Source organism: Leptodactylus fuscus, chromosome 1, assembly GCF_031893055.1.
Source record: "Leptodactylus fuscus isolate aLepFus1 chromosome 1, aLepFus1.hap2, whole genome shotgun sequence".
Classification (NCBI taxonomy): domain Eukaryota; kingdom Metazoa; phylum Chordata; class Amphibia; order Anura; family Leptodactylidae; genus Leptodactylus; species Leptodactylus fuscus.
The window spans coordinates 342683358-342708471 of NC_134265.1; the positions used below are offsets into that span (position 1 = coordinate 342683358).

Below are 25114 nucleotides of genomic sequence, written 5' to 3' on the forward strand. Positions count from 1 at the left end.
CTATCAGTATGTCTTTGGAATATGGGATGGAAATCCATGCAAACACTGGGAGAACATACAAACTCCTTGCAGATGTTTTTTTGCCCTTGGCGGGATTTGAACACCAGGACTCCAGTGCTGCAATGCTAACCACTGAGCCACCGTGTGGCCCCTGTTTTTTATATTTTTATTCCCCTGGGTCTCCGATTATTATACTCTGGGGTCTAAAAAGACCCCAGAGTATAATAATTGTTTATGGGTGTCCACAGTGGAGCATAATACTGTGTGAGGGGCCACTTTGGGGGATTATACTGTGTGCAGGGGCCGCTATGCGGCATAATACTGTGTACAGGGGCCACTATGGGACATAATACTGTGTGCAGGGACCACTATGGGGGATAATACTGTGTGCAGGAGCCACTATGGGACATAATACTGTGTGCAGGGGCCACTATGCGGCATAATACTGTGTGCAGGAGACACTATGGGGCATAATAGAGCGTGCAGGGACCACTATGGGGCATAATACTGTGTGCAGGGGCCGCTATGGGGTATAATACTGTGTGCAGGGCCACTATGGGGCATAATACTGTGTGCAGGGGCCGCTATGGGGTATAATACTGTGTGCAGGGGCCACTATGGGGCATAATACTGTGTGTAGGGGCCACTATGGGGGATAATACTGTGTGCAGGGGCCACTATGGGGCATAATACTGTGTGCAGGGGTCACTATGGGGCATAATACTGTGTGCAGGGGCCACTATGGGGGATAATACTGTGTGGAGGGGCCACTATGGGGAATAATACTGTGTGCAGGGGCCACTATGGGGCATAATACTGTGTGCAGGGGCCACTATGGGGCATAATACTGTGTGCAGGGGCCACTATGGGGCATAATACTGTGTGCAGGGGCACTGAGGGACATAATACTGTGTGCAGGGGCTACTAAGGGGCATAATACTGTGCGCAGGGGCTACTAAGGGGCATAATACTGTGCAGGGGCTACTAAGAGGCATAATACTGTGTGCAGGGGCCACTATGGGGCATAATACTGTGCAGGGGCTACTAAGGGACATAATAGAGCGCGCAGGAATGAGGAGGAGGGGGGTCGGTCAAGGTCGGCGGGGGGGCATGTCAAAATTCCTAGTTACGGTATACGGTTTGCTTCATCGTTCTTCTCTAAAGTGTCTCGCAATTCTGTCTGTTCTTCGTTGGTAGAGAATCTGCCAGTGTAGGAAGTCATTGTACAGATTGGCTATTATAAGACAAATGGAGGGGATTGTCTCCAGCATTGTGCGATTCCCAGAGATCAGTTTATATTCCATTTACCTGCATGTAGACCTGGCAATATAGTAAAAGTGGTGACCAGAAGTGAAGCTGCAGAATAGCAAGCCGTCGTCTTATAATTTTTGTCCCATGTCTGTCCTAAAACTGTGCAAGAAAAGTTGTAGTCCAGCAGCAGAAACCCAAATAATCCAGGAGATGGAAAAACTAGTCACCTGCTATATTAAAGGGAGTTGATGGGATAATCCCTGATGAGGATCTTCCAGCTGTCCTGACATGTCTCCTGTAGTATATACGTGTATGTTACATAAGGGTCAGTGCACACAGCCGCTTCTGATTCCTCTTCGTTTTGCAGCCCCCAGGTTTGGTCAGCGCGGTGTCACGTGCTGTGGACCGCGCGGCAGAATCGGCCGCAGAATCTATGAAAAGATTGATCAGGGCTCTAATTTTATCAGCGTCTCTGCGTCACATGGCAGACAATGGGCTTGCAGAAGCTGCTGCTGATTTTGGGGAGGAACATCCCCTGACCCGGCAATGGTAGAGAAGTTTTACTTCTAAATGTGGCGGAGTTCCTCTGTTAATCCTCCTGAATATTTCAGTAAATTGACCGCTGACGGTGTCCCCGCACAGTTTGTTGCTGCCCCACCACCTAATGTCAATTTGCTTCTACAGTTCCAGGAGGAGTAACAGAGGGGTAGGTACAACACAGACGTCTACAAGTATTTAGTAAAGGGACACGTTGCAAGAACTGCTAAGTCCTTATTTAATCCATGTTTTTGCTTGCGGCTCCACGGTCCCTGTCGTCGGACGCACAATGCACTGGAGTATATTGAAAGTGATATAAACCTCTCCTTGTCTGCGACCAGTGACCTAATGCACGGCCTCTCCATATTGTGACCACGGCCCCCTAATGCAGCCGAGCAGCTGAATATATTGTAATCCTTTGTCGTCAGCAGAGCTATCTTGGCAGTGCACATGAGCAGGCTTTTCCATTTATAGATGTCTGCTGAATGTGGACGGCCTAAGCATGAAACGCGCTGCCCGGACTTCTCAGCCTAGATGCATATATTACTGCCATATGGTTTCATTCTGCTGGGAGCGTATAGCTTGCCTATATACACCTTGAACAATTCTTCATTCATGTAATATACAGGGCTGCAGACGGTGTTGGCACTTTCTAAAAGGATTATTACAGTATCCCATTGTTTAAGCGTTGTGGTTGTTGTAATGCTGCGACTTGTACAGCGGTGTTGTCAGATGTCTGAGATATTTCTGCTTTATTCTGTAATGTGTGTGTGTGTTCTTTACTCTTTGCTTGGTTAGTCTCGGACAATATGGTCAGTAATGTGATGGCTTGTTTGCACGGGACAATAAAGCACCTTAAAGGGATTTTATCACCTTTCCCAGACCCAGCGAAAATGAAGATTTATTCCGTACCCAGATTTTGAAGCACTGGGGATGTTGTTCTCCATCCCGAGCCCCCTGGACCTCCTAAATCAGGGGTAGGGAACCTTTGGCTCTCCAGCTGCTGTGAAACTACAACTCCCAGCATGCTCCATTCACTTCCTTGGGAGTTCCCAGAACAGCAGAGCCAGTATGCATGCTGGGAGTTGTAGTTTTGCAACAGCTGGAGAGCCGTACGTTCCCTACCCCTGTCCTAAATCATTGTCAAAATCCCACACATGCGCCGTATGCTCTTGTATATAGCCAAGGACTACAATATACTGCTCATACACATGATGACTTGGTGATGTCGGTGGCCTAGGGGGCGCTGCTAATAGCATCAGATACATTGGTGCTCAGCTATCTAAGGTAACGCTCCCCCCATTGCTCCAAGTACCTAATTTGCATATAGATTAAAACTGAATTTTCTTGGCAATCTTGAGCCTCTGAAACATAACATTAAAGTTCTAGTTCTTGTTATTGCATCTGCAGCACGATGGCAGCAGTATAAAGTGGCTGGGTGTGGTGGTAGAATCCCTTTAAAGGGATCCCATCATTGGATACCATTTTTTTCTGACTAATACATAGGAATAGCCTTAACAAAGGCTATTCTTCTCCTATCTTTAGATGTCTTCGCCGCCACCGTTGCCATTCGGTAGAAATCTGGGTTTTCATCTGTATGCAAATGAGTTCTCTCGCAGCACTGGGGGCGGTCCCAATGCTGCGAGAGAACTCTCCAGCACCGCCTCTATCTTCTTCTGGAACGCCCTTCTCCTTGTGTCTTCTTCCATCCTGGGTTTCAATCTTCTAGGCCTTGGGCAGAGCCAACCGCGCATACCTGGGCCACAAGAAAATGGCCGCTTACACAGTAAGCCGGAGCAATGAGGTTTTGCCACTTTTGGAGCAACAGCAACGCCCTCATTGCTCCAAAAAGTGCATTGGTATATTGAGAAAAATTTCAATATTTCACCAACAAAGGGGAAAACCCTTTCAGGTCTCCCTAACCTAGTACTGGGTTCTGGTGACAGAAAGCTACCGCCGTCCATTCAGTCTCATCTCCCCAGTTATATTGGGGGCAGTATGCGTTCCATCCATTTTATCAAGAATATTATTTGCATTATTATGACGTGTGTATATAAATGATCTGGTCTATCCCCCTTAGTATTGTACTTCTTGTATTCCCCCGCCTTGTAGTGACTGAGATCCCGTCTTCTGCTGGCGAGCGCTGGTGATTCCATGAATAAAGAATTCACATGTCCACGTAGGCAGATGAAACCCTATCCAGCGTTACACAGTATGGGAGCTGATTTATTATAGGGTTCCTGATGATGAAAGTGCAACAGAATGCATTTTTTTTTCTCTACTCCACTATTATAGCTGTTCGTCATTGTTTTCTAATCTTTCTAGGCACGGCTTGCTACATGTTTCAATAAATACCAGATGTACCCTAATGGAGGGCGCCATTAACTATACTGTACTTCATTATGGATTGATATCCGAGGGATGCTTTAGCCCTCCCAGGCCCGGTTCATATCTGTATTCGAGCTACTCCGTTCCTATAAGCAGCACTTTACACTCAGCATTTTTAGTGTGGAAACCACACGGACCCATTATAGTCTATGGGGTCCATGAGTTTCCTTAGGTAACCACTTTTTTTTTTTTTTTTAAATAATGCAGATTAGGTTTCCATTTGGGGGAAGGGAAACCCATGTACATATGTGAATAGGGCCTCCGTCCTATAACGGCTCAATATGGTCGCATTTTTTGTTTCATTCTGAGCTCAGTTTGATGGCGGGTATGCTTCGGTCAGTTTTTTTGTAACCTATTTAATATGTTTCATAATTAATCTTTTTCATAGACCCAAATAATGATCATTCTTAAGTCATACATTCTCTAGGTACGGTGACAATCTGGCTTCTGAGGTTTATGTACCTGCACGCTATGACCAATATCTTGTAGATCAGACTAGTCTGTAGTAGGGAGTCTGCACCACTGCATTACACTGATAACACACCTTTATGTCATGTTTGGAGAAAAAAACACTTTTTAAAAATGGAGCAGTAGGTGCACTGGAGGCGGGCCTTCACCTCCCTAGAGTATTGCTCTTACTGCTCAGACCCCTCCCATCTCCTGCCTGTGCCACCCCTTGCAGTGAGAGTTGATCCTCCCACTGTTATGACATCACCCATCAGCAGCTCCGCCCCCAATGCACCGACTATCCTTTGTGTATACCATTTCCATGTTGTTTGTCTGAAGTTGTGACATACATAACAGTTGTGTATCATTGTAATGTGTTGTATAATGTAATGCTGATATGTGACTATACTTGGTGGGGGGGAGGTAGTAATTTCATTTTAAGAAGCAGCCCTGTAACTTTGGTTGTGTCATCTCAAGGGTTAGAACATTTGCACAACCAAAAATGTAACTTTGTCTCTAAATTGGCTACTAAGTCACCAAGGTTGTCACCTTTTCATGCCATCTATATTGACCGTTTTAGCGACCGCTGCATCCTAGTTGTTTCGTGCTACAATGTTGGCACCTCGGCAGTGACTACGGATGAGATGGCATAATACAACATTGTGCTTATGTCACGTTCGGCTAAATCTCCTGGCCCCCCGTGTCAGGAATCCCTCCGCTACGCCATGTCCCCTCCCTGCTCCTTGGCTAGTTGATGTGGAAATGATTCTGTAATGTGCAAATGATGACTGTGGGAGAATGATCTAGAATAACCCAGAAGAGGACGGGTGGGGGTTGTTTATAGCGTCTTCTATGGAGTTTGATAGCAGAAAAGCTCCAGGCTGTGATCTCACATGACTCCAGATACCGAGAAAGATGAGAACAGACAGCGCTGCTTTTCCTTAGAGAGGTCACGGTAGGAGCACGAGCACTACGTTGGCTATCTGAGCCGCTCCAGAATATTAGGAAAGTGCTGTCTGCGCCCATAGATTTCCTGTACGATAAAACAAATCTGCCCATCTTTCCAATCCACAAAGTTTGTGTCTTGATCCCAGTCTACCAAAAATCCTCTGTACTATCCTCCGTACTATCTGACGTGTTCAGCTGAGCCCCGGCCTCTCTACTTCTGTACACAGCCACATAGATATGAAGGGTCACAGGGCTCAGCCGAATTTTTTTTTTACCGCTTTGGATTTTCGTTTTGTCAATTTTGGAGTTTCAGCACCCAGGCCTACATGTTACAAAAATTTTGCCATGTTGCTGTGAGAAGTTTGTGGGTATGTGCAAGTAAAGTGGTGTTCTTCTCTCGCTACAGGTTGTATACGTCACCAAAGAAGAGGTTATCCTCCTTGCAGAAATCCGTTAGCCCCTTGGTCTGGTGTCGGCAAGTGTTTGACAGTCCCTCACCTGACCTGGAAAGTGCAAAAAAGTCCCTCATCCACAGGCTTGAGCAGACCATGTCAGGTGAGTACACGTCTCCTTACCGTTGTAACACCCAGTAACTAGAGATGAGCGAGTACTGTTTGGTTCAGCCGATCCGAACAGCACGCTCGCATAGAAATGAATGGACGTAGCCGGCACGCGGGGGGTTAAGCAGCCGGCTGCCGTCAAAGCGGAAGTACCAGGTGCATCCATTCATTTCTATGGAGCGTGCTGTTCGGATCGGCTGATCCGAACAGTACTCGCTCATCTCTACCAGTAACCACTTGTTTCAATGGTCCCAAATGGGAGGGGGGGGTTATCTTTTATGAAATTATTGGTCTATCTTCAAGAAAGGCTCTTCATTTTAGATCGCATGGGATTTTGCCTGTCCGAGCTGTTTCTTGCAGGTTACACGCCATACTTTTAGTAGTGCCAGTTATCGGTACAGCAGCGAGGTCCCGTAGACTTGAATATAAGAAATGCCAGGGACTGCATGCTACAAGGAATGGCTGATCTGTGGGGTCCTGACAGTCAAACCCCATCTTATTTAGAATTGATTAAGAAAGGCCTTCCAATTAGTAAAGGTAGAGATCCCCTGTAGGCCAGGGCTCCACGTGGCGGAAACGCCATGGGAAAAATGGCAGCATACGATAGACAGAGCAAAGTGGATGGGATAGTAGTGAATCCCATGGCCATTTTGCTGCGGACACACCATGATTTCCAAAACCAGAACGGTTTTGGAAATCGCAGCATGTCAATTACACCTACGGAAACACCAGCAAGGTATAATTGTAACAGAAAGTCCGGAGAGGAAACCTCTGCAAACTTTCTGTCTAAAAGACTGCAGGAAGAACCGCGATGCATTGCCGCCGCACTTTTTTGCAGCGCGATGCCACGTGGAGCCTTAGCCGCAATGTGCTATTAGATGGCATTGTTACTCTTCACTCTCGTATATAAATAGATGTATCCTACACTGAAGTGTGAAGACAGATTTGTCTGTTTGGGTGTAGTTCTTCTTTAATCTGTTTATCTTCCCTCTGAATAGTTTCTCTTTTTTTCCTGAGAACATGGCATCTGTTTTGCAAATTCCCCTCCATAAAATCTTGGGCACAGTGAACATCTTGTACTTGTTGCCCTTCAGCCAAATCCCACAATAGTTAATCCTTTGTATTTGACAACGAAGCGTCTTGTACAGTAAAAGATGGAAATGAAGCTGCAAATACACAGGGAAAGATAAGTGTAAAGAAGAAGGGTAAGGCCGCACGTGGCCAGGTCCATAGTGATCAGCGGCAAAGTCTGCACGTGGTACTTGCAGATTCTGCTGTGACTTTTCCCATCCTACAACATGCTCATGTTTCCGCTACACTCTGTCGCTTTCAGAGCCATCCTTATGTGTTATGTTGTCATTTGTTGTGGAATCCACAGCATAAATCTGTCACGTGTGTATGTGAGCTCTAAGTTAAGGATAGCATACAGTGTTTACGAGGGGGTTGGCTTGTTACAGAATACTTGAGTCGATCCTGTGATGGGGGGGCTTTGTCAGGGATGGTCCACCTTTTGACTGTACACAGTAGCCAGGAGCACGGTCATATCTTTTATTATTGAGGACCTTTTACCTTTCCTGTCTGTTTTAGTGAATACATTTATTCCTCAAAATATCAATTCTGTAGGATCCGTTCTTAGAACTCTGTTGTGTGGTTCCTCTGTTATTCCAACTGGAAATTTACAACTGGGCGTTACCAGTTAGGGGTTTGTCCATGGTCACTGACGCTATATGCGGACTGTGTAAGGACTAGAGATGAGCGAACACTGTTCGGATCAGCCGTTCCGAAGAGCACGCTCCCATAGAAATGAATGGAAGCAGCTGGCACGTAGACTTTTCCAGTGGCTGGTCACTTAACCCCCCACGTGCCATGTGCTTCCATTCATTTCTATGGGAGCGTGCTGTTTGGAACGGCTGTTCCGAACAGTGTTCGCTCATCTCTAGTAAGGACACATCACTTTTACAAGGAAGTGGTAACACCCAGTTGTCAATTTAGTCTTAAAATTCTAGGATCATGGAGGAACAGCGTGTCATGATAGGCGACGCGCCTCATATAGAAAAACTTGCAAAACCGGACAGAAAATGTCCATGCAGTTTTTGATGAAGATTTGATGAAGGATTTCACACATTGCCCTGTTAAAGGTAAAAATCCATACTAAAAATCCGAGACCTCATTTATGAATTGTTTCTGTGCCTCGCCTGATGTGAGGGGGAAACTTGAGGTAAATATGGGTCAGAGATACATTTGGGCTGGGACAGGTCTCTGGCATAGATTTCAGTTCTGGTACAGGGGACCTCACATGTTGGCCTAGAATTATTAAATGGCTAGAACCTCTTAAAGGGGTTTTCCAAGCTTATTAAACGGTACGGTTTCATGAAAAGTTGATATATGCCAATATCCCCAGTACCCACATTTTCCATCTGTTCCTGAGGTTATGGCCATATACTGTAGGAGCATTGTGGCCCCATCGTCTATCCTTTATATCTGCTACTTGTTTATTTACATGGAATTCTGCCAGCAGTAACTGTACAAAAGCAAAGAAATGGCCAAGGAAAGCCCAGATGACCATTGTATAGGAAATCCAGGAACACTAAACTGTAAATACATGTAGGCATGACTGCGGAAAAGAGCAATCTAGGAGCACAGTCTGTAAAGCTGCTTGTTGTCTGTGACTAACATCTCATTTGTAATCACATAAGTAGATTTTTCTTACATTGTAAGGCTGGGTTATATCTTCACTGAGGTCTCCAACAATTAGCGGAGATAAAAGTCTTCCCCGGAGAATCCTTCCCAACCACTTTCTGCTGTTTTTGCAGTCCAGCTCTCCATCACTCATGTCTCCCCAACGGTCAAGCCCCCCCCCCCCCATTATCAGTTGTCTAAAGCGACCATAGTGTTTGCATGTGTCCTGTGGTCTCTTCATGGTAAAGCAAAGTCTGCACCCTCCATTTGTGTAGTAGCTGTGCGTAGTATCGCTGCTCAGCCCCTTCATTTGCATGGGACTGAGCTGCGAACAAATCCTTGGGGGTCTTGTGTCGGATACCTGCTGATCTTTATTTGATCCCTGAATGGTGTCCGCGCGCCATTTAATCACAGCCCCACTACACACACTGTCGTGTACATGTCGCCTAAAACTGGATTATGAAAGTATGGGTTGTAAAAAAAAAAAAATCAATTGACTTTATCTAAACCTTTGTTTTTCAGCCAGCAAGAGGCAGAGTATGTACAGCATTCCCTATAACTCTTCCAGCTATGCCAACCCCTACAACCCAAATCCTAGTGGAAGCCCCTATAACAGTGGTCTTAGCTCCCCCTCCTCCACCCTCGTGAGACCTCCAGTCGTCAGGCAGCTGGTTCTGCCGAGCAGCACAGGTGAGTAAATAGAAACCTGTCGGCCATGTACAGGGGAGCAGCGAGGCCTTACTGTACTGACTAGCACTCACTGACTATTCATGGTGCCTGCTTGAGCCAGACACAACCCCCCCACCCCACCCCCCTCCCATTTTAAAATAAAACTATACAAACATATATGTAAATCATACCTTTGCATGCACAGGGGGTGGTCGTGCACGATGCGACATCATCTTTGGTCCCTCCTTCCTCTTCTTTCTTCTTCCAGCGACGTCCTCCTGTCCTGGCTCTTCTCCGCCTTCAACTTCTGTTCTTCCGGTGTGAAGACATTCGCGGGCGTATTGCGCATGCTCGCGTAGTTCTAAGGGATACTTAGAACTACAACAAAAATGGCGCCAGCGCGTGTGCAGGAGCGCTACTGTGCATGCGCAGGATTTGAATGCAACCTGCTGGAAGAACAGAAGATGAAGGCGGAGAAGAGCCAGGACAGGAGGACGTCGCTGGAAGAAGAAAGAAGAGGAAGGCGGGACCGAAGATGACGTCGGATCGTGCACGACCGCCCCCTGTGCATGCAAAGGTATGAGTTACTTATATGTTTTTTTAGTTTTATTTTAAAACGGGGCGGGTGGTTTAAAATAAGATTAGCGGTGCCTGAAGGGCCTTTATAAAGACTATTCATACATACGTGGGGCTCATACAGCAAAATTTTGCTGATAGAGCCCCTTTAAGCCCAAAAAGAGCAGGGGTTCCATTATACTGAGACTTTTTCCCTAAAACTACTTATAAACCTGCTCTATAACATGCGGCCCGCAGATCAGGATGCATTTTCTGGTGACAGTTCCTTTTAGCAAACTGACTTGGTTCCTAATGGTTAAGCGGCATGGAGTGTATATAGAAGTATACACCCTGTATACAGGCACATCAGTAACGTGTAGGCTTTCAGTATGAAGCACCACCTCACCCCAGACTATATCCTCCCCTGTTATATTACTTTATGACTTGCCGGCTCTTTGTTTCCTAAGAGACACATTATTTTCCAAACAGGAGAATATTTTTGGCCGGGCACATGCCTTCAATATCACGTTACTGGTAATACAAAGCAGGGCCGGACTTGGCACGTCCCCTCTTGTAATCTTTTACTAGCTAGTTTTCCTATATTCAAAGCGGAGTGCTGCACATCGTCTTCTATGTAACCCTGTGTTATTGGGGCACAGCATGGAGCATGTCGCTACTACTCATCCTATGTGTCCTCTATATTACATAGTCATCATTTCACAATTCATTATTGGACTTGTAGTTTTCACTGTATTCTATAGGTTTAGTAGATCCATCACCTCACTCCATTGTATATTGTATAACAGTCCGTACAGCGTGTGCCATAAACAAGTCATTATACTGCCGGATATACCGCTGCTCTTATGTAGCCTATGGAGCCCGGCCCGTGACATTTATATCCAGGGTTATAGTCGGGGAAACAAATCCAAACTAAAACTCTGATTCTGAAATTGTAACGTCCGTGTGTAGGTGCGGGTCATTGTGCAGAAATGTTTCATTGCATTTTGCTAATACTTGTGTTTGTCAATAATAATTGTCTGTATTTTAGGGCACTACAAAAACTCTTCAGAGAGACTCCCTCCTCCGGTCAGTCCACAGTCCTCTGTAGACAGTGAGCTCAGTACGTCCGAGATGGATGAGGACTCTGTAGGGTCAGGTTACAAGCTAAATGATGTCACAGATGTCCAGATACTTGCCCGGATGCAAGAGGAAAGTGAGTATGGAATATATACTATGTACCACATTCTGCATGGAGTATTACATAGGAGTGCTATTGATAGAATATATATACAGTGGGGCAAAAAAGTATTTAGTCAGTCACCAATAGTGCAAGTTCCACCACTTAAAAAGATGAGAGGCGGCTGTAATTTACATCATAGGTAGACCTCAACTATGAGAGACAAAATGAGAAAACAAATCCAGAAAATCACATTGTCTGATTTTGTAAGAATTTATTTGCAAATTATGGTGGAAAATAAGTATTTGGTCAGTAACAAAATTTCATCTCAATACTTTGTTATATATCTTTTGTTGGCAATGACAGAGGTCAAACGTTTTCTGTAAGTCTTCACAAGGTTGGCACACACTGTTGTTGGTATGTTGGCCCATTCCTCCATGCAGATCTCCTCTAGAGCAGTGATGTTTTGGGGCTGTCGCTTGGCAACACGGACTTTCAACTCCCTCCAAAGGTTTTCTATAGGGTTGAGATCTGGAGACTGGCTAGGCCACTCCAGGACCTTGAAATGCTTCTTACAAAGCCACTCCTTCGTTGCCCTGGCGGTGTGCTTTGGATCATTGTCATGTTGAAAGACCCAGCCACGTTTCATCTTCAATGCCCTTGCTGATGGAAGGAGGTTTGCACTCAAAATCTCACAATACATGGCCCCATTCATTCTTTCATGTACCCGGATCGGTCGTCCTGGCCCCTTTGCAGAGAAACAGCCCCAAAGCATGATGTTTCCACCCCCATGCTTTACAGTACGTATGGTGTTTGATGGATGCAACTCAGTATTCTTTTTCCTCCAAACACGAAAAGTTGTGTTTCTACCAAACAGTTCCAGTTTGGTTTCATCAGACCATAGGACATTCTCCCAATACTCTTCTGGATCATCCAAATGCTCTCTAGCAAACTTCAGACGGGCCCGGACATGTACTGGCTTAAGCAGTGGGACACGTCTGGCACTGCAGGATCTGAGTCCCTGGCGGCGTAGTGTGTTACTGATGGTAGGCTTTGTTACATTGGTCCCAGCTCTCTGCAGTTCATTCACTAGGTCCCCCCGCGTGGTTCTGGGTTTTTTGCTCACCGTTCTTGTGATCATTTTGACCCCACGGGGTGAGATCTTGCGTGGAGCCCCAGATCGAGGGAGATTATCAGTGGTCTTGTATGTCTTCCATTTTCTAATTATTGCTCCCACAGTTGATTTCTTCAATCCAAGCTGGTTGCCTATTGCAGATTCAGTCTTCCCAGCCTGGTGCAGGGCTACAATTTTGTTTCTGGTGTCCTTTGACAGCTATTTGGTCTTCACCATAGTGGAGTTTGGAGTCTGACTGTTTGAGGGTGTGCACAGGTGTCTTTTTATACTGATAACAAGTTTAAACAGGTGCCATTACTACAGGTAATGAGTGGAGGAAAGAGGAGACTCTTAAAGAAGAAGTTACAGGTCTGTGAGAGCCAGAAATCTTGATTGTTTGTAGGTGACTGTTGGGGACATTAAAGTGTCCTCATAAGAGTATGTTGCAGAGTTCCAAATTAGATAATTAATTAACAGGCCTAGATGGACAGCAGCCATCTTTCTTTTAGGCCTGGAGAACTGATTAAAGACACAAGATGGTAGTGTATCAAAAGAGTTCTGATTTTATTATAAGAAAAAGGTAGTTTAAATACATTACAGACAAAGAGCTGGCTTGGCTTATTCTAATTAGTATAGTATAAAATGATTGGTCATAGAGATACAAGATAAGCCTGGCACATGACTATTGGCTGAGGCCTGATATAATCCACATCTCATTATAGCTTTCCACACTGGGATGGACTTTCCCATGAAACAAAGAAGGATTCAAAATACTTATGTGTGAGCTAACATCCCAGACTATGTCTATATGTATATATCATGGCAAAAGAGATAAGATGACATGTTGCAACTTAATTAACAATTAGCTACATAGATTCTGTCTATACAAACTCTATGTGGCCTTCATAAACCATAAAATATGACAGAGTGCCCAGATACCATAAGATTAATACTTTTGTTGGTTATGTGTCCATACATCATGTAAAGGAGGTAAGAGATATAAAAAGTCAGCTGCATCTTCTCAAAATGAGGCCCTTGAGAGATAAGGATTAGCAACCTCTGCATTAACGTTCATTATCACATTCCTTAAAGTCTAACAAAGGGCCTCCTTGACTTAAGAAGAAAAAACACATACTTATACAGTTTATATGTGAAAGAGTACAAGATGGCTGCCAAAATACAAAGATGGAGGACTTAACTCTAACATGACCAAATACTTATTTTCCACCATAATTTGAAAAAAAATTCTTACAAAATCAGACAATGTGATTTTCTGGATTTGTTTTCTCATTTTGTCTCTCATAGTTGAGGTCTACCTATGATGTAAATTACAGACACCTCATCTTTTTAAGTGGTGGAACTTGCACTATTGGTGACTGACTAAATACTTTTTTGCCCCACTGTGTGTGTGTGTGTGTGTGTGTGTGTATATATATATATATATATATATATATGTATGTATACTTTAAAATAAAGAATAGATAGTGACTTAAAGGGATTCTACCATTAAAGCAACTTTTTTTTTCTAATTACCACGTCGGAATAGCCTTAAGAAAGGCTATTCGTCTCCTACCTTTAGATGTGGTCTCCATCGCGCCGTTCCTTAGAAATATCGGTACTTACCAGTATGCTAATGAGGTCTCAGCAGCAATGAGGGCGTCCTTCTTCTTCATCTGCCTCCTCCCCTTGCTGTCGTCTTCTTTCTTCGTCATGTCTGACGCCTGCGCAGTCGGCTCTGACAGCGAGACGCTGTTAGAGCCGACTGTGCATGCCGGCCGGCGGCCATATTTCCAAGGCTGCAATTGCGCGCATGCGCAGTACACTCTTCACATCTTTGCCGAACAGAGTGTACTGTATATGCTCAGTAAGGTCCGTACAGCCCTTCGACGCCTTGATGAGTTCACTTGCGCGTCGGAGGGCTGTACAGACCTTACTGAGCATGTGCAGTACACTCTGTTCGGCGAAGATGTGAGGAGCGTACTGCGCAATTGCAGCCTTGGAAATATGGCCGCCAACTGCGCAGGTGTCAGACATGACGAAGAAAGAAGACGACAGACAAGGGGAGGAGGCAGATGAAGAAGAAGGACGCCCCCATTGCTGCCGAGACCTCATTAGCATACCGGTATTTCTAAGGAACGGCGCGATGGAGACCACATCTAAAGGTAGGAGACGAATAGCTTTTCTTAAGGCTATTCCGACGTGGTAATTAGAAAAAAAAAGTTGCTTTAATGGTAGAATCCCTTTAAGTCTATATCAGGTTTTCGGTGTAAGGTCCAATTTACATCTGCGCATGGGTTTCCATTCGGGGACTCAATGAACGGAAACCTAATCCGCGTAAAAAGCGGCTACCTCAGGAAGCCGGTGGACCCCATAGACTATAATCGGGGCCATGGTGTTTCCACATAATAAATGTGGAAAGAAGTGCGCTGCTTACACTAAGTTTCTCTCTGCATTTTTCATGTAGAGAGTGGAATGCAATAGCCTGAACGCAGATGTGACCCGGGCCTTAGCAATACATGTTTGTGATATTAGTGTCATCGGTAAAGAGAGCTTAGTTGCAGCTTTGTCGCCCAGTCACTATACAATGTACAGTGCTATCTGCTTCTGACTCTGTGCACTGTATAGTACAAGGACTACAGCTCCAGACAGCAACCCCCCCCCCCTTCCCCCACCAGTGATCAGATATCTATGGCCATAAAAAATCTTGGACAACTCTGAAGTAATTCATTGCAAAGGTTTTATAGCCTTTAGATGGTGGCATTAAGAGAAATGACTATGGAGTGAATTGCTGGGAATGTTCTGCTTTTTCAGCGCTGTTCCCATTATTCCGGCATATGCTAGTCTGGCACTAGGTAAATTTGTCCTCCAGGTGAAGCCGTGTGACTCCATCCTGGTCTTCGAGCACTATCAGACGAGGATCTGCTGAGCTCTATGTCCTGGGGCTTTGCTTGTACACGCTGCTATATTTTCTGCCTCCTTCCTTTTAGCTTCAGGCTTTGTACTGTGACAACCTTGCTGTTCTGTGTTTTTTATTGCAATCTCAGCTTTTTTTATGTTAAAATCTAGTCATTTTTTTTTTGGTCCCGGCTAGGTTTACGACAAGAATATGCAGCTTCTGCTTCCCGGCGCAGCTCTGGCTCATCGTGTCACTCCATGAGGAGGGGGACATATAGTGACCAGGAACTAGACGCCCACAGCTTAGAAGATGAGGAGGACGCAGTCCAGCACTCGGCACATCTGTCTGTGAGCAGGTTCTCTCCTTCTCCACGTCACTCTCCTCGGCCTTCTCCTAGACATTCACCCAGAAATTCCCCGCGCTCCAGATCCCCAGCCCGCAGCTTGGAGTACCGAGGAGCTTCTCCCCAGCCTATGCTCAGCCGTCTGCAGCAGCCTCGCCTCTCGCTTCAGGGACAGGCCACCGACATGCAAACTAACGTGGTCAAAAATGAAGGTAAATGACCGGGAGGAATAGATGGTGCACAGAATGCAGGCTGCTATATATGGCAGCTGTGTAGGTCTTCACTAGAGATGAGCAAACACTGTTCGGATCAGCCGATCTGAACAGCACGCACCCATAGAAATGAATGGAAGCACCTGTGACGCCTGCCGGCCGCCGGCAAAGTCAGCGTCACAGGTGCTTCCATTCATTTCTATGGGTGCGTGCTGTTCGGATCGGCTGATCCGAACAGTGTTCGCTCATCTCTAGTCTTCACCTCTCATTTCTCATGAATGTCTCAGGCTAATAAGAGCTACAGGGTAGAGATGTTTAAACAATGGGGTGAGTTACTAATGTATTATGCCTAGAATGTGTTGCAAAATTTGGCAGCAAAATGTTGGAACTAGTTTTAAGCCATTGGGAAATGGTCATGGAAAGGAATATGGAATGAAATGCAAGATGCAAATTTTTGTAATATATTGACCAAAACTAGGTCAACCAATAGGTAGTGGAAACCTTTAGAGTAGGCAGGTTTATACAACATGAAACTCTGGCACGTTTTCAGACCGCCTGCCGTCTTTGTAGGTTGTTTTCATGCTGCAAATTTCCAGCAGCTTTGCAAGATGACAGGTCTGGTCATCCTGAGCGCCAAGCTCTCCCCGCTAGCAGCGTCTCCCCTGGCTATGCCTTCTCCTGGGAACAGACATCCCCTCTCCCACCTTATATATGGCTCAGTAACTTTCTGAGCACTGCTCTCCTTCTGTCATAGACATAGCATGTGCACAATACCCGGTGATTGATGGAGGTTCTCATCTAGATTCCGGGTCATACAAAGAGCAGATGACGGTTTTAACTCCCTAATGACCAGGCTGGAGTTTTTTTGTGAAGATCCTGTTACACCAATTCTTTAAGCACAAATCTCATTAGCGGGAGGAAACAATCTGTATACAGAGCCTCATCTGACTCTGGTCTATCTTGTATAAGGCCTGAGTGCGCTGCTCAAGGCTTTTCCGATCAGGGATCTCCTTTCCAATAATTTATAGAGCAGAACCCACCCTGCTTTGTGAAATTGGATCGGAACAGAACCCCCATAGAAGTGTATAGAGTTTGGAAGGCATTCAGAGCCTTAAATTAAAAAATCGCGACTTACTTGACTTTCACACTTGGTCTTGTGCATGAGTCCATAGGATTATCCTCATTGTTCCCAGTGACTCCTCCAAGATTTATGACTTTGTGTACATGATCTGCTACTAACTTTTTGCATTTTTCCTTTCTGCCTATCTCTTTAGAGAAATTGAGACGGAGTCTTCCAAATCTCTCCAGGGTACCCGGGACACAGACAGTGGAGGCCGTAAAAAATAGCAGAAGCTATGAGTCAAACTTGCAAGTGCCAAATGGTGGCGTACCTCGAGTACCTAGCACTTCCAGTAAGTGACAACATCACATCTGCAGGAGAATTCTTCAGTAGGAATCTATTGTCTTAAAGGGGTTGTCTGAGATTAGACAAAAGGGTTGGCTTTTCTTCTGGAAACAGCATCACTCGTGTACATGGTCTGTGGCAGCACAGCGCATCTGTAGTGAATGACAAGGTGTGAACAGAAGTGGTGCTGATTTTGGAGAATAAAGTAACCATGTACAGCGCTGTGCTAGGTAAGCAATGAAGTTGCTGCAGTGCTTGTCTGAATACTACAGCTTCTTCACTAAGCTAATAGATGGAGATGTTCGGTTCCTAAAGATGACTGGAGCTAGGGTCTCCTCACTACCATCATGGATGTGGCCTAGCCTGGTCCCTGAAGGTCCAAATCCAGCTTTTGTTGTTCCCTTCTGCCCTGTGGACATTTAGTGGTTAAGCCTGTGCTCAGCAACTTCATCCAAACTTCTCTTACTAGCTCTAGCGATGTGTGAAAGTGGTGGGGCCCCAGCCATCATCATATACCGACTCTTCCTATAGGTCAGAGATAGGGAACCTTCGGCTCTCCAGCTGCTGTGAAACTACAACTCCCAGCATGCTCCATTCACTTCCAGGGGTGTTCCAAGAAAAGCAGAGAAGGTGTGTATGCTGGGAGTTGTAGTTTTACAACAGCTGGAGAGCCGTACAGTCCCTACCCCTGCTATAGGCGATAAATGGACAACCCCTTTAATATCAATATGTTCTCTATTGGCTTTTGAATTGCACAATATTATCTTCCTGCATTACACGTTGCATATATTTTGCATGAACTGGAGGATTGATGCATGGCCACCCTGCATGTGCTAACGTCACATGTCGCCTGCTACAGAAACTTTGTGTAGTTTGAGCAAACTTTTATCTATCTTATGTTGCATTTTTACTGATTTGTGGAATGGTTCTGATTTTCCTTCATATTTGAGGAAAAACTATTGAGACAAACCGCACAAAATATGTTGTCCTGTTTTATAATAGACAGAGCAGATTCATACTTATGAGCCCACTGTATTCAAGAGGGGCATGATCCCTCTACATCTTTTTTTAGGTGACAACTTACATTACAGCTATAGCGTACAGTGCTAACCACTGAGCCATCGTATTGACCCTGTTGTGTTTGAGTTTTTAATATGGGCCCAGGGAAAAGTGATAGACTGGAACAGTAGTCAGAGACCTGGGCATCATTCTCTTACAGCTGTGTTCAGGTTTCTGTTCAGGGGTCCGCTTGGGGACCCCCCAAATGAAAACCTAATCTGCATAAAAAAGCGTTTACCTTAGGAAACCCGCAGACCGAATCTTTCCTATCCTATCCTAATAATATCCTAATCCTCATAATAATAATATAATAATAATATATAATATCCTAATATATTAATATTATTATTATTTTTTTTTTTATTATTATTATTATTATTATAGTTTGGATGTTTGTTACTCAATCACACAAAAACGGCTGAACAGATTTGGATGAAATCTGGCATATAGTCTGTAACATCGATTAACACACAGGCTCCTTTTTATCCCGGTAAATGAGATGGCTTCACTACTGTTATGAATTTATGTTCACATACTATATTACACTGCTCTTGGCAGCAGCTTATCTCAGATTCTGATTAAACCAGGTCTGTTATCTCTATGTGTAAACTCACCCTCAGTCCATTGTGTACATGCATTTGCATATTATCTGATCTGCTCCAGGCAGTGCTGACACACTGGATTGGAAAACACCTTTACTCCACATTGGTAGTTTGCTACTTTTAAACATGCCGGGAAAAGGAAAATCTAATTTGTCCCAAAATTCTAAAACAACGAGCGCTATGAAGGAGCCAGAAGTCACAGACTTCTCAAGCGGAAGTGATAGGGATCATTGGTGCCAACAACACACTCATTATATGGTGTCCCAGCAAGCTGTTGAGATGCCAGAACAATCACGGGCACAGCGCGAGGAATGAGTTCATCAGCAGGCCAGCTGAATATAGGCGGATCATCGACACCAACAACACGCAGACGAAGTCGTGGGCAGTGGCTAGTAGATTGTAATTGGGTCCGTGTGGTTTCCGAGCGACAAATGCAGAGAGAGAAGTACTGCTTGCATTGCTTTTCTCTCTGCAGTTTTCATGTGGATAGGGGAATGGAATCCCTGAACGCAGAGGGGAACCGAGAGTTAGCTGGCCAATACAGAACTGCATCAGAAAAATGCAATACTAATTAATTAGTATTAATGTCCTATTAAGTTTGCTATACAGCGCAGTATAGAGTCCTGGTAAAATGGTATCTAACCATACCCCAGTATGATACAGTGAAAGGCCATTGTCTAGATCCTGGTGATCTAGGGCAGCGAAGAGGTTGAATGTCAGAATCCCTGGTGGTCTACAGGAATCACATTTTTTTTCATTTAAGATTCCTGGTGGAGGGCACAGGGAGGTTAGTGCTGCATATCAGGGGTCCAGTGAGTTACCAGCCCTTTGCAGAGCGCAGTCAGATGTCGAATACCTCTCACTGCCCTGCTGATGCTCTAAGTCAGACCTAGGCAATGTACAGCCCGCAGGCCACATCCGGTCCTCTGACTGCTTCTATCCGGCCCACAAGGACCTGAGATGATGTCATCACAGCCTATCACCAGGATAGGCTATGACTCGTTAGTGGGCGGAGCCACACGGGACTGTGTGCTTGCTGCAAGCTGCCGGCAATGAGGCTGCTGGATGATAAAGAGAGAAGAGACAGCATGTGTGAGCAAGAGGGGGGACTAGGGGCAGATGTAGGGGGGCAGTTACACTGAATGCACATTTAGGGGGGACATTAAACTAGGGGGCAAATGGAGGGTGATATTAAACTGTAGCAGCTGGAGGAGGATTTTAAACCATGGGGGGTAGCTGGAGGGGGACATGTCTGCCTCTAGTTGCCACCAGTTTAATGTCCCCCTCCAGCTGCCCCAGTTTAATATCCCCTCTAGTTTCTGCTGGTTTATACTGGGGCACCAGGAGAGGGACTTAATACTGTGGGACATTTGGAGGGGAACATTTATAATGTAGGGACATATAATGTACGGGTGACTTTAGGAGGATTATACTTTATGGGGGCACATGGAAAGATGAATGAGAATGAGCGGAGTCAGCGTAGAAGTGGGTGGAGCTAAATTTGCCGCAGCACGCATGGCCCTCTAGAACCGTTACAATTTCTCATGTGGCCCCATGGGAAAATTAATTGCCCACCCCTGTTCTAAGTAGTCACATGACTGTCCCTGCTGTACAAGCAGACTTACTTCTCTGCCCATGTGTATACAGGGTACTTTGCTGAGGTGCTTCTATGGGGTTCTCCTTTAATCCCATAAGAATAGTTTCCTGGCACTGGCCTTTGAAGAAGGTAGGAGTCCCTGTACAGATGCTATGTACTTGCATTGCATTTATTATGTAAACAGAATTATTTTCAGCACTAATACAATACTGATAGGTTATGATGGGATAGGCAACGTTAGATAAATGGGGGTTTGACTTGAAAGCCATGATGCTCCTTCATTGTTTTCCAGGCGTAGCTCCCTTCTTTCCCTAGTGGCTATGTCTGGTACTACAGTACACTTACATCTCTGTCTCCTTTTATACAGAGGAGCACAGCATACAACTTGTGTATTTGGGATTTGCTTTGTTAAACCCTAGAACCTCACCTCCACCACGCTTCTCTGCACGCCTGTTTTTATTTTCCAGCTTTTTCACCCATCTTCTAAATACAACCTTTTTATGTTTTTATATTTGCACTTCTGTTGCATTTAGTAACCCACATTCTCCGTTACATATCCTGGCACTTGGTTTCTAGATTAATTGAATATTTCATTGTCTTTCAACAGCGCCAAAAAGGCAGATAAGTATGCCACGCACATGCCAGAAACCAAAACAGGGTGTTGCAGCCCCTAAAGGAGGTAATGTTCAGCCAGCACCACTTGGTACCCTGTATAGATGGCCTAAAACTATTCGGCTTATTCGACAAATTTACTTTAGCACTGGTCTAGCGCAAGGAGCAAAGTAACCAAAATGTCTAACCCTATACAAAAAAAAAAACAACCTTTTTGTACATCTATCGGAGATTCTTGCCATCTAGACCACATTTTTCATTTTATTTTATGACATTTTTTTTTTCCTCCCCAGAAAAACACTCCTCTCCTCTTCAGTGCCCTGCCTTGGTGGCCTTACTGGTCTTTGTTTACAAGCTGCCAGGGAGCTGTGAGATGTAAAAAGGGATTTTAGTGATTCACTTTACAGCAGGCACCTGCTTTGTGGCCTGTGCAGAGATCATTTGTATAGGGAGGAGCATAAGGAATGTTGTGACCATCGCCTATTGTGATTGGTCTCTGTGGTATCTATATAAAGGGGTCATTGTAACAGGATAATGAGATGACTGCTAAGAAGTGATCTTTACAGAACAGGAAGCATCAGTCTATTATGAGGCTCAGTAGTCAGTGGCAAAACAGCTATGTTACATAAAAATAATATATTGATAGACAGATAGATGAGATATATAGAGAGACAGTGACATGACATGGAAAATGCTTCATGGAATACAAGGTAAGTTGTAAGGCTATGTGTACATTGGTGGTGATGGCGCCATTCTGAGCCTCATCTGCATGCAAGTACTGCCAAATTTGAAGACGAGTGATGCATGCATGTTTGTCTATGGATAACCCAGATTGATGCCTTTTATAAGGCTTCTTGTAAACTGACTGCTATTTCTCCTAATAAACACAATTCCTATTTAGATGTTTATGGATAACTTTTTTTGTGCTATGCTTTATTAACCCATCTACCGTATATACTCGAGTATAAGCCGAATTTTTCAGCACAGTTTTTGTGCTGAAAAAGCTCCCCTCGGCTTATACTCGAGTTGGCAAAAAAGAAAAAAAATTTTTTTATTTTTTTTTTATTTTTTTTTTTGGGGGGAGGGGGTGGTTTATGACCAGCTGCAATAGTAATGTATAGAATCTCCCATTAAATAGTGGGGGGAAAAAAGAAGCCTTAAAGAAAATAAAAAATTAAAGTTCTAAATCCCTCCTTTCCCTAGAATACATACAAAAGTAGATAAGATAAAATAAACCTTTAATAGTCCCACAGTGGGGAAATTTCAGTATGTTACAGCAGCATAGTAATACAGATACAGGATAATACACAGTAATATATTACACATATGCTGAGAAGAGAAGATATACTAGGAGTCTATAGCAGCTAAGGAACAGAAGAAGAAAGAAGAAAGACGTGATAATCATTAGTTCTCTGTGCGGAGTGTCTTCGCTTGGTCTGATGTAGATTATACAGCCTGGTCGCGGTTGGAAGGAAGGACTTGCGATAGCTCCTTCTCACACTTGGAGTGGAGCAGACGGTCACTTACAGTACTGCCAAGTGCCATCTAGGTCTCATACATGGGGTGGGATTTGTTCTCCCGCATGGAGGTCACCACAGACAGTATCCTTCTGTCACCCACCACCTGTACTGGGTCCAGGGGGCTCCCCAGGACAGAGCTGGCCCTCCTGATCAGCCTGTCAAGTCTATTTCTGTCCCTGGTTGATATACTGCTCCCCCAGCAGGCCACACCGAAAAAGATGGCTGAAGCAACCACAGAGTTGAAAAAGGCCCTAGGAAAAAAGATTGTGAAACACAAACACATTAGGTATCCCTGTGTCTATTGAATATAGGGGATCTGCAGTGCTCCTGTTCCATCAGGAAGGGGTTAATAGGAGCACTGCAGATCCCCTATATTCAGCCAGACTGAATTCCAAGTGGGGGAAAAAAACCCTCAGTCCTCAAGCTCAGGGAAGGGGCAGACAGACAACCAAACACCCCCTCCCCTTCCCCAGCACCTACTGCACCCAAAAACTCTGATCATTTTAACTTTTGAAATTTTCCAGTAGCTGCTGCATTTCCCCCCCTCGGCTTATACTCGAGCCAATAAGCTTTCCCAGTTTTTTGTGGTAAAATTAGAGACTTGGCTTATATTCGGGTCGGCTTATATTCGAGTATATACAGTAACTTCTTTTTAATAGAAAACAGGTTGTAAAATTCCGTCTGTATGTAGAGCTGTAGCATTTGCCAAAGGAGGGATCATCTCATCAAAATCACATTGCCGACTGTGTTTTGACTAGCGATATCTCTGTTTTTGTTCTGGTTAGTATTGCGTCCCACTCACTCCTAATCTAGGTGTTTATATAATCAGAGATACAGCCATTTGACGTGACTTTTCCCCAATGCTACATACTGGTAAATGTGTACGGAGTTTAATAATTGTTAGGTTAATTATGTTACAAAATATTGATGCAATCATCTCAAAGTCTGTGTCCTCCACAATATGGACGGAAATAGAATATGCTGTAGTAGTAATACTGTCGTGTGAATTGCAGCATGCACTACAGTCCGCGGGTATTTCATAGTACATGTCGTCCAAAAATAAAGTTGCCTTAGAGCAGCGGTTCTCAACCTGTGGGTTGTGACCCCGGCTGGGGTCGAACGACCAAAACACAGGGTCGCCTAAAGCATACCTCCCAACCGTCCCGGTCGGTGGAAGGTATGTCCCGGGTTTCAACTCACTGGCGCCCGGAGGACGCCAATGAGTTGAACACACAAGCGATTAAAGCTGCGGCTTCTGCATGTGTAGCCGCGATGTGATGATGTCACATCATGCCTGCAACTACATGAGTGAGCGAGACCGCAGAGAGGTGAAACATAATGAAGGGGCCCATGAAACTGGGGGCAGATGAAGGGGGGGGGACGGGGAAGGCATGACACTGGGGACAGAGATGGAGGGACATGAAACTGTGGGCAGATGAAAGGGGGGTGGAAATGAAACTGAGGGCAGATGAAGGGGTTATATGAAACTGGGGGAGAGATGGAGGGGGGACATATAATGTACGGGTGACTGTAGGAGGATTATACTGTGTGGGAGCACATGAAAAATGAATCAGAATGGGCGGAGTCAAAATAAAAGTGGGCGGAGCTAAATTAACCACGGCGCGGGCCGCACATTTTGTGCCTCTTTCTGATCTTCAAAAGTTGGGAGGTCTGCCTAAAGCCATCAGAAAATACATATGTCCGATGGCTTTAGCCGCTGAGAAGCCGCTCTACTGTCTTCAGCAGCGCTATTCAGCTGGAACGCACGCTGTTATGGATGCACGTTCCAAACTGAATGGGGTCACCGCAACATGAGGAACTGTATTGTGGGGTCATGGCATTAGAAAGGTTGAGAACCACGGCCTTAAAGGGAACAAAGTATCAGGCATGTTGAAATCTAACTTGTTCTATTCTAATTTTTGCAACAAAAAAAACAACTTGTCTGCCCTTGTCTTGCCTATAAACTCATGTCTTTCATATCATGCCAGTGAAGATGACTGTAGGTTTCTAAGATGAGATGTTTCCGTTCTACATATTAATCATCACAACCTTCTCTTTTTTTCTTACTTTAGTACCATCTCCGTGCAAGATCCGCACCCCTGCAGCACCGTCTCCTTTAGCACTACGCCAGCCCATGAAAGCTTTGTCTAACCCTGGCTCTCAGCTTACACAAGAAGCAGTCGCTGCTGCTCAGAACCTCCCCACATCGGGCCCACCATCCAACCCACAGTCTGGCTCTGCAAGTCCAGTCGCCCGAGCTAGCACACCAATGAAGAGTGGTTTGCCCAGACCTAGCACACCGTCAGGTGGTAATATACCAGTGCCTCGCAGCAAACTTGCACAACCTGTTCGACGGTAGGTGTATAAAATAGATTGCAGCCAAAAAAAAGTGGCAGATTAAAGTGATCAGTAGGGTTGAGCCGATCTTGACTTTTCAGGATCGATTTTGAAATCCGATTTCCGATCATTTTACATTCGAACCCGATCTTGATCCCAATTCCGATCCCAATGCAAGTCAATGAGATTTTTTTTACTAATCGGAA

The 25114-nt window shown here is 44.8% G+C and overlaps 1 protein-coding gene across 2 annotated transcripts in view; it reads left to right on the top strand.

Annotated features, from left to right (window-relative positions):
- The window catches only part of SLAIN2 (SLAIN motif family member 2), a 36063-nt gene that overhangs the window by 9391 nt on the left and 1558 nt on the right, over nt 1-25114 (top strand). Inside the window, exons 2-8 of one of the 2 annotated variants that reach the window (XM_075261606.1) lie at nt 5978-6126; nt 9333-9500; nt 11083-11247; nt 15417-15776; nt 17051-17188; nt 21047-21118; nt 24644-24926. In XM_075261606.1, the coding sequence (XP_075117707.1) occupies nt 5978-6126; nt 9333-9500; nt 11083-11247; nt 15417-15776; nt 17051-17188; nt 21047-21118; nt 24644-24926 (1335 nt within the window). The remainder of the gene's footprint in view (nt 1-5977; nt 6127-9332; nt 9501-11082; nt 11248-15416; nt 15777-17050; nt 17189-21046; nt 21119-24643; nt 24927-25114) is intronic. The other variant, XM_075261612.1, reaches the window with a different exon arrangement.